At 40.2% G+C, this 14,764-nt stretch overlaps 1 protein-coding gene across 1 annotated transcript in view; it reads right to left on the reverse strand.

Annotated features, from left to right (window-relative positions):
• Window positions 1–14,141, reverse strand: part of RHAG (Rh associated glycoprotein) — a 30,978-nt gene extending 16,837 nt beyond the window's left edge. The window contains 1 exon segment of the mRNA NM_001009033.1: window positions 13,958–14,141. Within this exon segment, the coding sequence (NP_001009033.1) occupies window positions 13,958–14,114 (157 nt within the window). The 5' untranslated portion in view covers window positions 14,115–14,141.
• Window positions 14,142–14,764: the final 623 nt, after the last annotated feature.

Raw genomic sequence — 14,764 nt, forward strand, 5'->3', positions numbered from 1 at the left:
ACTTGCTCCTCCTTGCCTTCCACCATGATTATGAGGCCTCCCCAGCCATGTGGAACTGTAAGTCAAATAAACTTCTTTCGTTCGTAAATTGCCAGTCTCGGGTACGTTTTTATCAGCAGTGTGAAAACGAACTAATACACCAACTAATTCAAGAAATTGTTTTATCTAATTTCATAATTTCTGTTAGTGGAACAATTATTCTGCAGATTTCACCCCGCTTCCCCTTTGATGGAAAACCAGACTTTTTTTTTTTTTTTTTTGAGACGGAGTCTCGCTGTGTCGCCCAGGCCGGACTGCAGTGGCGCTATCTCGGCTCACTGCAAGCTCCGCCTCCCGGGTTCACGCCATTCTCCTGCCTCAGCCACCCGAGTAGCTGGGACTACAGGCGTCCGCCACTACGCCTGGCTAATTTTTTTGTATTTTTAGTAGAGACGGGGTTTCACCGTGTTAGCCAGGATGGTCTCGATCTCCTGACCTCGTGATCCGCCCGCCTCAGCCTCCCAAAGTGCTGGGACTACAGGCGTGAGCCACCGCGCCCGGCCATTGAGACATTTTATATTGGGGTAAAGAAATTTCATATATTAACTGTGCTTCACTATTTTTCCCTCTTCTGATGTAATTCTTGTTACTGCTTTTCGCCACAAGGGGGCTTAAGAACCTCATTTATTATTTAAATTAATAAGAGCTTAAAGGTTGTGGAGGCTCTTGACAGATAATGATTCCGTGTGAAATATAAGAATAAAAAGGTTTATAAACAACTAGGATTATTGCATTATCATTTATCCTGCTTTAAGAGTTTGTGGGTGGGGACCAGGGAGAGGGCCACAACTATAGTTGTGTGGTGCAAGGCTCTGCCACTAAAGGAATACAGTGCCCATTTTATAGAAGAAAAGGAATTTCTTTAGGGGTTCGCACTTTGGAGAAATCTTCCAACAGGTTTTAAGGATTGTCAAGTCTTGTCTAAATCAGAGATTCTCAACAAGAGGTAATATTAACCCCCAGAGTACATTTGACAATGTCTGGAGACATTTGTGGTTGTTGCAACTTGAGGAGGTAGAGTGGTGCCGCTGATGTCCTGAGGGTACAGACTAGGGATGCTGCCAAACTTCCTGTGGTGAATAGGACAGCTTCCCACAAGGAAGTATTGGGCTCAAAGTGGTAAGGGTGCTGCTGTGGAGAAACCCTCATCTAAATCAACTATGCTTTTAAGGATTCATAGTAAGCAGTGTAAAACTTTCATTTTCTTTAAACGTTTTAGACCAAAACAGAAAATGCTGGCTTGATTTACTTAAAAATTTCTGCCCAGCAGCACAGCAAATTTTGCACTCTGTTTTGGGCCAAGATAGCAGGGGGGAGGGAACCAGGTGCCTACATTTTCCTTGCTCCCTTCTCCCATTCCTTGCTGCCCCCTGAAATCATAGCAACTCAGTGTTTTTATTTCAAGCATTTTCCTGAAAGTTGTTAACAGAAAATAAAAGAGAATAGTGAAAAGTATAAAAGCGAAGAAATCTCAAGGCATTAGAATCCTACACTGTTCTTAGCGTTCCCATCCTCCTGGCTGTGATAAGTTGTGTCTCTCACATTTATTTATTTATTACTTATTATTTTTATTAATTAATTTATTTATTTTGAGATGGAGTCTCACTCTGTCTTGCCTAGGCTGGAGTACAGTGGCTCAATCTCGGCTCACTGCAGCCTCTGCCTCCTGGGTTCAAGCGATTCTCCTGTCTCAGCCTCCCGAGTAGCTGGGACTACAGGCGTGTGCCACCACACCTGGTTAATTTTGTATTTTCAGTACAGACAGGGTTTCACCATGTTGGCCAGGTTGGTCTCGAACTCCTGACCTCAGGTGATCCACCAGCCTCGGCCTCCCAAAGTGCTGGGATTACAGGCATGAGCCACTGTGCCTGGCATCTTTCACATTTAGAGAGGCATCACACTGATCAAAGACATTGTGTTAGCTCTATGCTAGCTAGTAGTTTATATTCCATTCTAATTGTTTACTAGCTGTGTGTCTTTGGATAACCAGTGATTTCCTCATCTGTAAAATGGGACTAATACTTCATAGGCTCCATGAGGGCATGTGTTTTATTTACCTCCTCATGTCTCCAGTATCTGGTACAGAGTGCATGTGAAATATATCCAGAATAAACATGTAAACTGTGGTGTACATCTAACATCTAACACACTTTTATGTTTTGATATTTGTGTATATTAAGGACTATCACATGAAGGATCAATCTTCAGGGAGACCACAATATTTAGCCGTTTTCAAATAGCCAAACCTGTTTCTTTGCTATTAGTTGATGACATGCATAAAACCCCCCATATTATCAGTTGTGTAAAAAACAATTTTATCTCTATGTGTAAATATGTGTTTGTCTGTATATATCTTTATATATTTTAAGCTCACAGTGCCTTATCTTGGAAAACATCAGCAATTGCTTTGAATTCTACAATTTTTGTTTAGAATACAGGGATATAAGATCACTCATCTGATGTTTTCACTGAGTGAACTCATTTTCCCACAAAGAATATATTCTCACCCTTTAAAAGTTGACTAATGTTAGTGAAGACCAAGAAATATTTTGGCAAATCTGTTGGAGACAATCAATCCATGTAGACAAATGTGGCCTAAATTCCTACCTGATAAACAATGCTGCCTATAGAATGTAGTGGTTAAAACACAGGTTTTGGAGGCAGACAATCTGGGTTGGAATCTGACTAAGCTCTTTCATTTACTAAACATTTGACCTTGGGCAAATTGCTTAATCTTTTTAAACCTCAACTTTACCATAGGTATTTCTTCTTAACATGTGTATTCCAAGGGTAGTTTTGAGGATTAGAAAATAAATACACGATAAGTTCACACAGTGCCTATGACAAATTAAGCATCATTATAATCAGTGGTTTTATTATAATTTAAAATTTGTTCTACTTTTCTGCTAAAAATAAATTTGGATTTGAGGTTGGTAACCAGAACCTGACAGGATACAATTTCACCATCATCATCACCATCACCACCACCATCAGCAGCAGCAGCATCCTCAGCATCATCTCATTCATTAGTAGAGTTTAATTTATGTTGTTAATTTTGTTCTATTCTACTTTTATATCTTGCAATAGGATATCTTGCAAGCCCTAATGTGTTACTCTGTTCTCACAGTTCTAATAAAGACATACCCAGGACTGGGTAGTCTGTAGAGGAAAAAGGTTTAATTGGCTCACAGTTCCACAAGGCTGGGGAGGCCTCACAATCATGGTGAAAGGCAAAGGAGGAGCAAAGTCATGTCTTACATGGCGGCAGGCAACAGAGCTTGTGTAGGACAACTCCCCTTTATAAAACCATCAGCTCTCAAGAGACTTATTCACTATCATGGGAACAGCACAGGAAAGACTGGCCCCCATGTTTCAATTACCTCCCACTGGTTCCCTCCCACAACACATGGGAATTATGAGAACTACAATTCAAGATGAGATTTGAGTGGGAACACAGACAAACCATCTCATTTCGCTCCAGCCCCTCCAAAACCTCATGTTCTTGCATTTCAAAACCAATCATGCCTTCCCAACCGTCCCCCAAAGTCTTAACTCATTACAGAATTAACTCAAAAGTCCACAGTTTCATCTGAGACAAGGCAAGTCCCTTCCACCTGTGAGTCTGTAAAATGAAATACAAATTAGTTACTTCCTAGACACAGTGGGGTTATAGGCATTGGGTAAATACTCCCATTCCAAATGGGAGAAATTGGCAAAAACAAAGTGGCTACAGGCCCCATGCAAGCCTGAAATCCAATGGGCAGTCCTTAAATCTTAAATTTCCAAAATGAACTCCTTTGCTTCCATGTCTCACATCCAGGTCACACTGATGTAAGAGGTGGGCTCCCATGGCCTTGGGCAGCTCTGCCTCTGTGGCTTTTCAGGGTACAGCCCCCTTTCCAGGCTACTTTCACAGCTAGAGTTGAGTGTCTGTGGCTTTTCCAGGGGCACGGTGCAAGCTGTCAGTGGATCTACCATTCTGGGGTCTGGAGGATGGTGGCCCTCTTCTCAGCTCCACTACACAGTGCTTTAGTAGTGACTCTGTGTTTGGGCTTGCACCCCACATTTCCCTTCTGCACTGCCCTAGCAGAGGTTCTCCATGACGGCTCTTCCCCTGCAGCAAGTTTCTGTCTGGATATCCAGGCACTTCCATACATCCTGTGAAATGTAGGCAGAAGTTCCCAAACCTCAATTCTTGACTTCTGTGCTCCCACAGTCCCAATACCACATGTAAACTGCCAGGACTTGGGGCTTGCACCCGCTGAAGAAACAGCCAGAGCTGTACATTGACCCCTTTTAGCCATGACTGGAGCTAAAGCAGCTGGGATACAGAGCACCATGTCGTGAGGTTGCATAGAGCAGGGAAGCCCTGGGCCTGGCCCATGAAGCCATTTTTCCCTCTTAGGCCTCCTGGCCTGTAATGGGAGGGATGGCCATGAGGGTCTCTGACATGCCCTGGAGACATTTTCCACATTGTCTTGGTGATGAGGGAACATTTGGCTCCTGGTTACTTAGGCAAATTTCTGCAGCTGTCTTAAATTTCTCCCCAAGAAATGGGTTTTTGTTTTCTACTGCATCATCAGGCCAAAAATTTTCTAAACTTTTATGCTCTGTCACCTCTCGAATGCTTTGCTGCTAAGAAATTTCTTCTGCCGGATACCCTAAATCATCTCTCTCAAGTTCAAAGTTCTGCAGATCTTCAGGGGAGGGGCAAAACTATGCCAGCCTCTTTGTATAGCAAGAGTGACCTTTACTCCAGTTCCCAACAAGTTCCCCATCTCACTATCACCATTTTGGTCTAAGCCATCTAACAAGTCTCAAGAACTTCCAAACTTTCCCACACCTTCGTGTCTTCCTCTGAGCCCTCCAAACTGTTTCAACCTCTGCTTGTTACCCAGTTCCAAAGTTGCTTTCACATTTTCGGGTATCTTCACAGCAGCATCCCACTCTACCTGTACCAATTTACTGCATTAATCTGTTCTCACACTGCTAATGAAAACATACCTGAGACTGCATAATTCATAAAGGAAAGGTTTAATTGACTCACAGTTCCACATGGCTGGGGAGGCCTCACAATCGTGGTGGAAGGCGAATGAGGAGCAAACTCATGTCTTACATAGTGGCAGTTGAGAGAGCTGGTGCAGGAGAACTCCCCTTTATAAAACCATCAGATCTTGTGAGACTTCCTATCACAAGAACAGCACAGGAAAGACTTGCCCTCATGATTCAATTACCTCCCACTGGGTCCCTCCCACGACGTGGAAATTATGGGAACTACAATTCAAGATGAGATTTGGTTGGGGACACAGCCAAACCATATCACTTAATAACTCAACATGTTAAAATGTAACTGATTATTCTAACACTCTCTACCACACAAAAGAAACAAAATGAAACAAAACTCTCCTTTTCCTCTATTTCCTATATAGATATGTATATATGCCAGCTGCTTGGAATGATGTCTGCTCCACCTCACACCCAACACTTTGTGTGTGTGTGTGAGACACACACACACACACACACACAGAGAGAGAGAGAGAGAGAGAGAGAGAGACAGGGTCTTGCTCTGTTGCCCAGGCTGGAGTGCAGTGGCATGAACATAACTCACTACAGCCTTGACCTGCTCCTGCCTCCTCCTCCTGATTAGCTGGGATTACAGGTGCACACTACCACACTCAGCTAATTTTTTATTTTCTGTTTTGTAGCGACAGGGTCTCACTATGTTTTCCATGCTGATCTCAAACTCCTGGGCCCCGGTGATCTTCTTGCTTCAGCCTCCCAAAGTGCAGGTGTGTCCGGAATTGGTGGGTTCTTGGTCTCACTGACTTCAATAATGAAGCCGCGGACCCTCGCGGTGAGTGTTACAGCTCTTAAGGTGGCGCCTCTGGAGTTTGTTTCTGCTGATGTTCCGATGCGTTTGGAGTTTCTTCCTTCTGGTGGGTTCGTGGTCTCGCTGGCTCAGGAGTGAAGCTGCAGACCTTCGCGGTGAGTATTACAGCTCTTAAGGTGGTGCGTCTGGAGTTGTTCGTTTCCCCCGGTGGGCTCGTGGTCTCGCTGGCTTCAGGAGTGAAGCTGCAGACCTTCGCGGTGAGTGTTCCAGCTCATAAAAGCAGTGTGGACCCAAACAGTGAGCAGTAGCAAGACTTATTGCAAAAAGCAAAAGAACAAAGCTTCCACATTGTGGAAGGGGGCCCAAGCGGGTTGCCACTGCTGGCTCCGGCCGCCTGCATTTATTCTCTTCTCTGGCCCCACCCACATCCTAATGATTGGTAGAGCCAAGTGGTCTGTTTTGACAGGGCGCTGATTGGTGCATTTACAATCCCTGAGCTAGATACAAAGGTTCTCCACATCCCCATCAGATTAGTTAGATACAGAGTATCCACATAAAGGTTCTCCAAGGCCCCACCAGAGCAGCTAGATACAGGGTGTGGATGGCTGCACTCACAAACCCTGAGCTAAACACAGGGTGCTGATTGGTGTGTTTACAAACCTTGAGCTAGATACAGAGTGCCGATTGGTGTATTTACAATCCCTGAGCTAGACATAAAGGTTCTCCAAAGGCGCCACCAGAGCAGCTAGATACAGAGTGTCCATTGGTGCACTCACAAACCCTGAGCTAGACACAGGTGCTGATTGGTGTGTTTACAAACCTTGAGCTAGATACGGAGTGCCGGTTGGTGTATTTACAATCCCTGAGCTAGACATAAAGGTTCTCCAAGGCCCCACCAGACTCAGGAGCTCAGCTGGCTTCACCCAGTGGATCCCGCACCAGGCATGCAGGTGGAGCTGCCTGCCAGTCTCGGTGCTGTGCACCCGCACTCCTCAGCCCTTGGGTGGTCGATGAGACTGGGCGCCGTGGAGCAGGGGGTGGCGTTCGTCGGGGAGGCTCGGGCGCACAGGAGCCCGTGGAGGGGGTGGGGGGCTCAGGCATGGCGGGCTGCAGGTCCCGAGCCCTGCCCCGCGGGAAGGCAGCTAAGGCCCCGTGAGAAATCGAGCGCAGCGCCGGTGGGCTGGCACTGCTGGGGGACCCAGTACACCCTCCGCAGCCGCTGGCCCTGGTGCTAAGTCCCTCATTGCCCGAGGCCGGCAGGGCCGTCCGGCTGCTCCGAGTGCGGGGCCCGCCAAGCCCATGCCCACCCAGAACTCCAGCTGGCCCGCAAGAGCCCCACGCAGCCCCGGTTCCCGCTCGCGCCTCTCCCTCCACACCTCCCTGCAAGCTGAGGGAGTGGGCTCCGGCCTTGGCCAGCCCAGAAAGAGGTTCCCACAGTGCCCCGGTGGGCTGAAGGGCTCCTCAAGTGCCGCCAAAGTGGGAGCCTAGGCAGAGGAGGCGCCGAGAGCGAGCGAGGGCTGTGAGGACTGCCAGCAGGCTGTCACCTCTCACAGGTATGAGCCCAGCCCTAAACTCCTTTACCTGAAAATCTTCTAGATACCTTTTAAGAATCATTCTCTGAGTGTTACCCATGTTGTGCATATCCCTCTTGTTTTATTTCGTTTGTCTGTTTTGTTGCTCTGTGTGCTCATTTGTCAGTTATTCAAATAGACTTGATGGAACACTGCCAGTTAGACACTTTTCCAGGAGAAAGTGAATGCAAGTCTGAAGATAGGAGTCATTAGGTGGCTTGTCTCAGAGAACTCAACAGAAAGTCTGCCACCTGTAGCTTTTTAGGAACTGCCTGAGTTATTCACAAATAAATAGATTACTGGTGAGGGCCAGCTTTTTAGTGGCTCAAGGCTGGCAAGGTAGTTTGCTATACATATAACTTTTTGGCAATCTTTTGAACCAATGGGGTTGTATTCTAAACTCATCTTTTTTGAGAGAATAGTATCCTTAGGGCAGTATCTTCCTTCCTCCCTCTAAATATATTATTGTTACATATTTCAAATATTTAGAAAAGAGAATACAATAAACACATACTATTCACTCAGATTTATCAGTTATTAATATTTTCACACTTGCTTTCTGTGTTTGTGTGTGTGTGTACATCTCCTAAGTAAAATACCATACAATTCTAAATACCATAATATCAGCATCACATCCAAGAAATGCCAACATCGGTATAATAATATGATCTAACATAGAATTATATTCAGATTACTCCAACTATCCCCAGACTGTCTTTTTATAAAATTTCTGGATTAATTATTCACTCAAGTTTCATACATTTTCTTTGTCATGTGTCTTTAGACGCCTTTGATTTAGAGCAGTTCTCTTACATGCTTTTCATTGCTGGTATTATTTCATTTTTTATGTAGAATGCCCTACAATTTGGATTTGTTTGATTGTTTCACCATGATTAGAATCAGACTAAATATTTTTGGCAAGAATATTATACAGATAGTATTGTGTACTTCCCACTAGATCACACGAGGAAGCACATAATTTGTTTTTCCTATTACTGATAATGGTAGGTTTGACCACTTGGTTAAAACTGGTGTTGCCAGACCTCTCCACTATAAATGTAACTTTGACCCTGTAAATATCAAGTAATCTCTGGGTGACTCTTTCAGAACATGTGAATGCCATGTTATCCAATAACTTTTCACCCAATGATTTTAGCTTCCATGATGAACATTGTTGAAATGAATTATTACATTGGTGATTTCAAAATTGTAATTTTCTATCTCTATTCTCCTTTATATTAATTAGTATTCTTCTATAAAGAAGAGCTTCCTCCTTCTCCTCTTTTTCTCTTTTATGCAATATTTCTATGGGCTTATTGAATCCCTTTTTCCTTATTTGAATTTCTATTACCATTATGTCATTATTATTTTAACACTCCATGTATTCCTAATTTGGCCTGTTGATGCCCCATTCAAGCAGGATCCTGTGTCCTTTTTACATGGCCCTGTTAGTCTTTAAGCACTTGGGTTACCTTGTGCTTTCTTTGCCCCAACCTGGAACCAGCAATTTCTCCAATGAGTCCCTGAGTGGGGAATGATATTTCAAATCCAAGGTCTTAGTTCTATTTGTGCCCATGGCTTGCAGACCTTTTAAGTAGGCAAAACTGTCCAATTCAAAGGCATCACATCGGTTCTGCTAGAGACTAGTATCTTATTGTTAGGTCATATATTACAGACAGTATATTAATTCAGTTATCATGACAATTCCAGGTAACAATGCAGCAGCAAACCATTTCCTAGGAATTGTTTACACAGTACAAATCAGCTACCTTTGTTTGTAACATGAAGATTTGCTGAATCTTTTGGTGTTAAGTCATGAAATGATTTCGAGTGATGTGTAGAACCTTTGCCAGTTCACCTCTATCTTCAGTGGTTCCCAAACTGTGATCCACAGATATCTGGGTGTCCTGCAGACTGACTTTCAGGGAGTCTGAGAAGTTAAAACTATTTTCATGACAATTCTAGGATCGTATTTGCCTTTTGTGTATGACATGTCTTTTTAATACGTATGAATCAGCCTGGTGAAATACAAATATATGTAAAGCACTACTGAAATGTGATGGTATCTCAGAAAAAAAGCACTTCTGTGATTGATTGAGTTGCTAATTGAACAAGAACCATTTTAATAAGATTCCATTGTTGCTTGAAAGAAAGACTGACACATACATTGTTGCTTCTCAGACTTGAGTGTCTGGCAAATATTTTCTGAAAAATGCATGAAATGAGGCTATCATCTCAATTTAAAGAACTGACAGTATTTATAGCTATGATATATTCTCAGTTTTTAAACAATTAGAATTTCAGAAAATTTGTGTCTGCTATCACAAGCTTATCAACTTCCTGATACTTGGCAAGGCTTTTCTAGAGAGTCTGTTGATGATATTAACGAATATTCTTTTTTACGTTATATATGGAAATATGTCAACATTTGGAAGACCTGTATAAGTCAGTGAATCAATATTTTTCAAATGGACAATGTAACAGTATTACAGTGTGACACATGAGTAAATGAGCCAATCAAAGTACAAGATAAACTAACGGATTTTTAATGCCACAGAGTATAAAAAAATCATTAATATGATTTTAATGTCCCCTAGATATTAAATACCTAGCATCTGTGGAATCTCTAATAAAATGTAAGCAGTCCCCACAGAGCCTTCTCTTTAACCTTAATTTTCTCTAGTCCGTCTACATGTTAGCAAGGATTAGCTGACAGACACAGTCAAACTTCAGTGCTTGTTAAATTATTTGACTCAATAGGGTGACCAGCACTTTGATAGGTGCTATGGAAGCCAAAAACCATGGAGTATAGCTAGTTTATCAAGTGAGTATCTCAGGGGTTATTCATGGCATGAAACATGATATTCAGGTACATAACATAGTTTCATGATTGTGCTTAGGGTTGTGTGCAAATCCAAGGGTTCTGTAACCTAATTCCCTTCTCTACTGTTTAAAAAAGCACGACAGAATACAAGTGATGAGAATAAATTTGTATTTTCTGTAGTTTACTTAAAATGTAGATTAATATACAATTTCATTTATTTTTGAAATACTCAAATCTTTTACCACACTACAATTGAGAACTATCATAATGTACTGTGAACTTCCTGGGGAGGAACCGAGCCTTTTCTTTGCTTGAATCCCTGCACTGGCACTGGGCATGGAACTAGGTAGGCACCCAAAATGTTTACTCATTTGACTTGAACGTTGTTTTCAATTAATGAATATTAACTATCTGTTCTCCATTAACTTATACCATTACATAAACTTTCTGTAAGTCAATTATTTGAAATGTAGGGAAATCCATATAGCATATATATGTATATAACACCTCAGTCATGTACTTTCTCAGTCTATTCTACAAACAATTTTAAGCAGGAATAATATAACTGAACTGGAAGATGAGAATTTTCCAGAATTTTGAGTCTTGAGACCCACCTTTCCTGAAGAGAGAACTTTTAATTGTGAATAGATGGGGTTATGGACAGCATTTTGAGTGAATGAAGGCTACCTTTCATGTAAAATTTCACTTTGTGGCATTCTAGGTGCATAGGAGACAAGTTAATTAATTGCACGCAATGGATGCCTTGAGTCATTAGGATTTTGTTCTCTCACATAACCCTGGTGGAGAGAGGCTGAAAAAACATCTCTTGTCCAAATGTATTTATGTCTCTAATCTTGCTTCGTTTACAGCCATGACATTTTTTTTTTAACCATCTAAATATATGGTATACATTTAGACATTCAGATGTGTCTGGTCACACATCTCCTTGTCTGCCTTTCCCTGTGGAATGTAAACTTCCTGAGGACATGGACTTTGCCCATTTTGTCTTTTTTTCATTTTCTTTTCTGTTTAAAATTGATACATAATATTTATACACATTTATGGGATACATGTGGATGGTATTTCGATAAATGCATATGAATTGTAATAAGCAAATCATGTTATTCAGGATATCCATCACCTTGAACATTTATCATTTCTTTGTATAGGAAACATTTCAAATCTTCTCTTCTAGTTATCTCAAAATATACAATATATTGTTGCTAACTACAGTCACCTTACTGTACGACAAACACTAGAACTTTTTCCTTTTATCTAACTGTATATTTGTAGCCATTAACCAAACTTTCTTCATCACTTTCCCTGTTCCAACACCTTTCCCAATATCTAGTAATCATCATTCTACTCTCTACCTCCATGCAGAGAAAAGGAAATTCTTACACACTGTTGGTGGGAATATAAATTATAATGTAAACAATAAGGACGTTTCTCAAAAAACTGATAATATAACTATCACATGAACCAGCAATCTCACTACTAGGGACATTTCCAAAGAAAATGAAATCAGTATATTGAAGAGAAAGAGATATCTGCACTCTTATGTTTATTGCAGCACGATTCACAATAGCCAAGATACGTAATCAACCTAAGTATCCATCAGTGGATGAATAGATAAAAAAAAATGTGGCATATATACACAATGGAATCCCATTTTGTTTGTTTTATTCACTGCCTAGTGCCTACAAGCTTGAGAGAGTTGAAGACTGCTTACGAGAATTGGTAGCTTAATAAATATTTTCTTCATGAATCATAAAATCAATAAATTTTCATGTTTTTACAAGTAGTGTAGAAGAGCGATGTGACTACTAAACTATATTTTTAAACAGATTTATTGAGCTATAATTGACATATACAATTATATACATTTGAGGTATACAACTTGACATTTTGATATGCATATACTTTGTGAAATGATCACTACAATCAGGCTAGTTAACACATTCATTACCTCTACATTGTTATTATTGTGTGTGTACACCTGTGTGTGTGTGTGTGTGTATACCTGTGTGTGTCGGGGGGGTGGGGCGAGGGGTGATCAGATTAAATTGAAGCAATATCCGCTCAGCAAATTACAAGTATCCATATGGTATTGTTAACTATCATCATTATGCTGCACACTAGATGTCCAAAAATTATACATCTATAGTTAGGCTACTGAAAAATGACCATGTTTAGTGACTTTCCTTCAACCTGGTGTTGATCTCAAATTGTGAATTGAAATTTTACCTAGAAGCTTTGATGCTGGAACTTAGAAAGTTCAGCTTGAATGATACAATTATTAAGCTCTTAAAGTCTTAAGATAACTTTATTTAAATCATATTAATCTTAGATCATATTTTTGGCATTTTTAACATTGTATTGCATCTCTTTGTTTACAAGTGTATCAGATAGTGGAGTCTTAGAATAAAAGAATCATATTTGTTTTATTTTTGAATAAATTTGCTGTAGCACATGCTTAGTGCTTAATAAAATATATACTAAATGAATAAATGGATGAATGAATGAAATGTACAAAAGCATACATAGTTGAACAGAATTTTTTCTGTTTCTTTCTCTAACTTGCAAACTATAAAACTTATTTAATCAAGAACCCTCTCAGACATCTATGCAGTGTAAAGACAGCTAGACTTGGAGTCTAGTTTTCTCTGTCTTATTACCCTAACTCTGTCCTTAACTTTCAATTTTATATTTTTCCTATGTCACTTAGCAACTCTAGGCCATTATTTCTATGTGGGAATACCCCCATCATATTAATTCCCTCAAAAAATATTGGAATAAAAAAAAGAGTGTCAAATTGTTTTTTAAAAAGCTTAGACATATGCTATGAAGTATAATAAACATTATACTATTTTAAATAATTTTTAAATTTTTTAGATTATTTGAACCTTACTTAAGAAAAGCAAATAGTCTATATAATAGTGACATACTACTGTCTTCCTTCCTGGCTAATGAGGTAATGGATGTGTTGGTTTATAATAAGGACTCAGTAAATGGTAGTTATCATTGTTATATTAACTATTTTACAGCCTACCCTTCCAAACTTGAAATTAAATTTCTCTCTTTGCTCAATCATCATTCCCAAGGAAGGATTTTGTTTTTAAAATATGTTAAGTATTCACACATTTCTTTTCATCTCAAAGTAACAAACCGACTTCCTTTCAGAATATTGTAAAACTCTGAGTACACCTTTTTGATTAAAACTCCATTAACTTCCTACATCATACTAAATACCCCTTCTTATTCCTTAGGGTCCTCACATGAAATCTAGGGTTCCCTTCTTATAACTCCATTCCTAGAACTCTCTCTCCTCCAAAGTTACCTTTGGCCCTTTCAGTGGGGAATGCAAAGGAAGCGTGATAATTTTCTTTGCAGAACTAGTGACCAACTGAAGGAAAAAGGTCATTTAGCAGTAGATAAGCAATACAAAAGGCATCAATTATTTTAATTTTCAGCTTCTTGTTTTGATATTTTAATAGGAAAAAGTTCTAACCAAGCACCTTAATCACAGAGAAGAAGACCAGATGTCACATCACAAACATGTAATATCCTTAGCACTCATAACCATCATATAACTCTACAAAGAGCTCAAGGGTTTATAGTATTCAATTGTTTTACATTCTGAGAAACCGAAGAACCGAAAAATGTATAGTAAGTAGTAAATTGCCTACTCACGAGGATATAACTCAAAGAATGTGCCCATGTCTGTTGGCGTGGTGATGTTGAGCTGCTCGAGAACAGTCTGGTCCGTTTCATACTCAACAAATAATCCAAATAAAACAATCATGGCAATTTCCAGGACTATAGCCATGAGAGGGAATGTGAACCTCATGTTTGTGGCAAAGGACAGAGGCACACTGAGAGCTTCACAGGCTGTGAGATGTTGATAAGAACAAAGGACTGCTCTGTGTGTGGAATTTGACTGCATGTTCAAGGCACCCCAATGACATCACAAGAAAAAAAAACGGGCAAGACTGATTAAAATGCCCCAACCATTGGGGAAAATTATGCTCTGTAATCTAATTGTCATTCTAAATGTTGATTTGAAGAATATGCAATGAAATTGTGAGAACCTGGATGATGCCAACAATCTATTGCACAGGCCTCTAGAATCATGTTTAACTTAATTCAGTAGACATTTCTTGAGGGCTTATTGTATACCAAATATTGTGGTAGGCTTTGTAGAAGGCATGAATCTAAAGCAATATATATAATTGGTCTGTTAACTTCTTGAGAAAATTAAGAATCTAGTTGGGAAAACATAAATATAAGTGAATGATTATATAAAAACAAATATGTGATATAATAGTGGTTATAAAAGTATTATAAAACATAAGGCAGAGACACTTTTTGCCTTAGGCCAAGAACATTAGCATATAAAACAATATGGATGTGAGAACTAAAAAATAAATAGGGTTTTGCAAGTAAAACAGATAGAGGGAACGATATAAATCTTGGAAGAACATGGCTTGTTTTGGAAAC

The sequence above is a fragment of the Pan troglodytes genome, chromosome 5 (assembly GCF_028858775.2).
Source record: "Pan troglodytes isolate AG18354 chromosome 5, NHGRI_mPanTro3-v2.0_pri, whole genome shotgun sequence".
In the NCBI taxonomy this organism is placed as follows: Eukaryota; Metazoa; Chordata; class Mammalia; order Primates; family Hominidae; genus Pan; species Pan troglodytes.